Source organism: Dipodomys ordii, unplaced genomic scaffold (assembly GCF_000151885.1).
Source record: "Dipodomys ordii isolate 6190 unplaced genomic scaffold, Dord_2.0 Scaffold101, whole genome shotgun sequence".
Taxonomy (NCBI): domain Eukaryota; kingdom Metazoa; phylum Chordata; class Mammalia; order Rodentia; family Heteromyidae; genus Dipodomys; species Dipodomys ordii.
In genome coordinates, this window is record NW_012267317.1 from 2,733,701 (window position 1) to 2,734,451 (window position 751).

At 54.6% G+C, this 751-nt stretch overlaps 1 protein-coding gene across 1 annotated transcript in view; it reads left to right on the plus strand.

Moving 5' to 3' along the window:
- Positions 1-554: 554 nt before the first annotated feature.
- The window catches only part of Xrcc2 (X-ray repair complementing defective repair in Chinese hamster cells 2), a 16,305-nt gene continuing 16,108 nt past the window's right edge, over positions 555-751 (plus strand). The window contains exon 1 of the mRNA XM_013027223.1: positions 555-687. Coding sequence (XP_012882677.1) covers positions 649-687 — 39 coding nt within the window. The 5' untranslated portion in view covers positions 555-648. The remainder of the gene's footprint in view (positions 688-751) is intronic.

The following is a 751-nucleotide window of genomic DNA, read 5'->3' on the forward strand; positions in this document are numbered from 1 at the left end:
AAAAGCATAAAGGCTTCGTAAACCCACTAGCTCGGTATATTTTTAAAGTTCTTTTAAATTCATTATTTTCTGTTCTTCTTTTTCCTCTGAAATTAACCACGAGTTAACATGAAGTCAGTCAGAGGCTTTCAACCCAGGAACGAACGGAAGAGGACTGACTGATTGATTGATTGATTGATTGATTGGTTCATCCTGGCAGTTTCGCAATCCCGGTTCGGGGCCCCTCCCATCTCGGCCACCCCAATCGCTGTGGCAATCGCCTTGTCGCCTGCAACAACTCTCTCTGCATGAAATGCATTTTGGTAATTAAAAAAAAATCAAGTGCGCGCTGCTCATTTTGTCTAATAAAAACGAATCCAAATTTACGACCGAGGGAAAAAAACGAAAGCACTGGCGGCCTCCCGGTCTCCATGGAAACGAAAACGAGCGGGGTGGAGGGGCGGTGGAGGAGAGAGCGAGGCTGACGTCATCGGAACCACCTGCTCCACTGCGCATGCTCCTTGCCGCTTCACCCGGGCCGGCTCAGGGCGCAGGCGCGAGCCTCGGGCCGGCGCTCGGCCCGTCTGACTGGTTGCGTCTCCCGCGTTGTGGGTAAATGGCGTCAGTGGCGGGAAAGTTGAGCCTCTCGCGCTCCAGGCTTTCGTGGGGATGTGTAGTGACTTCCACAGGGCTGAGTCTGGGACCGAGGTGAGCGTGTCCGGTGGGAGCGAGGGAGTTGAGGGCCCGGCCGCCGCGCTGTGGGGGTCTCGGA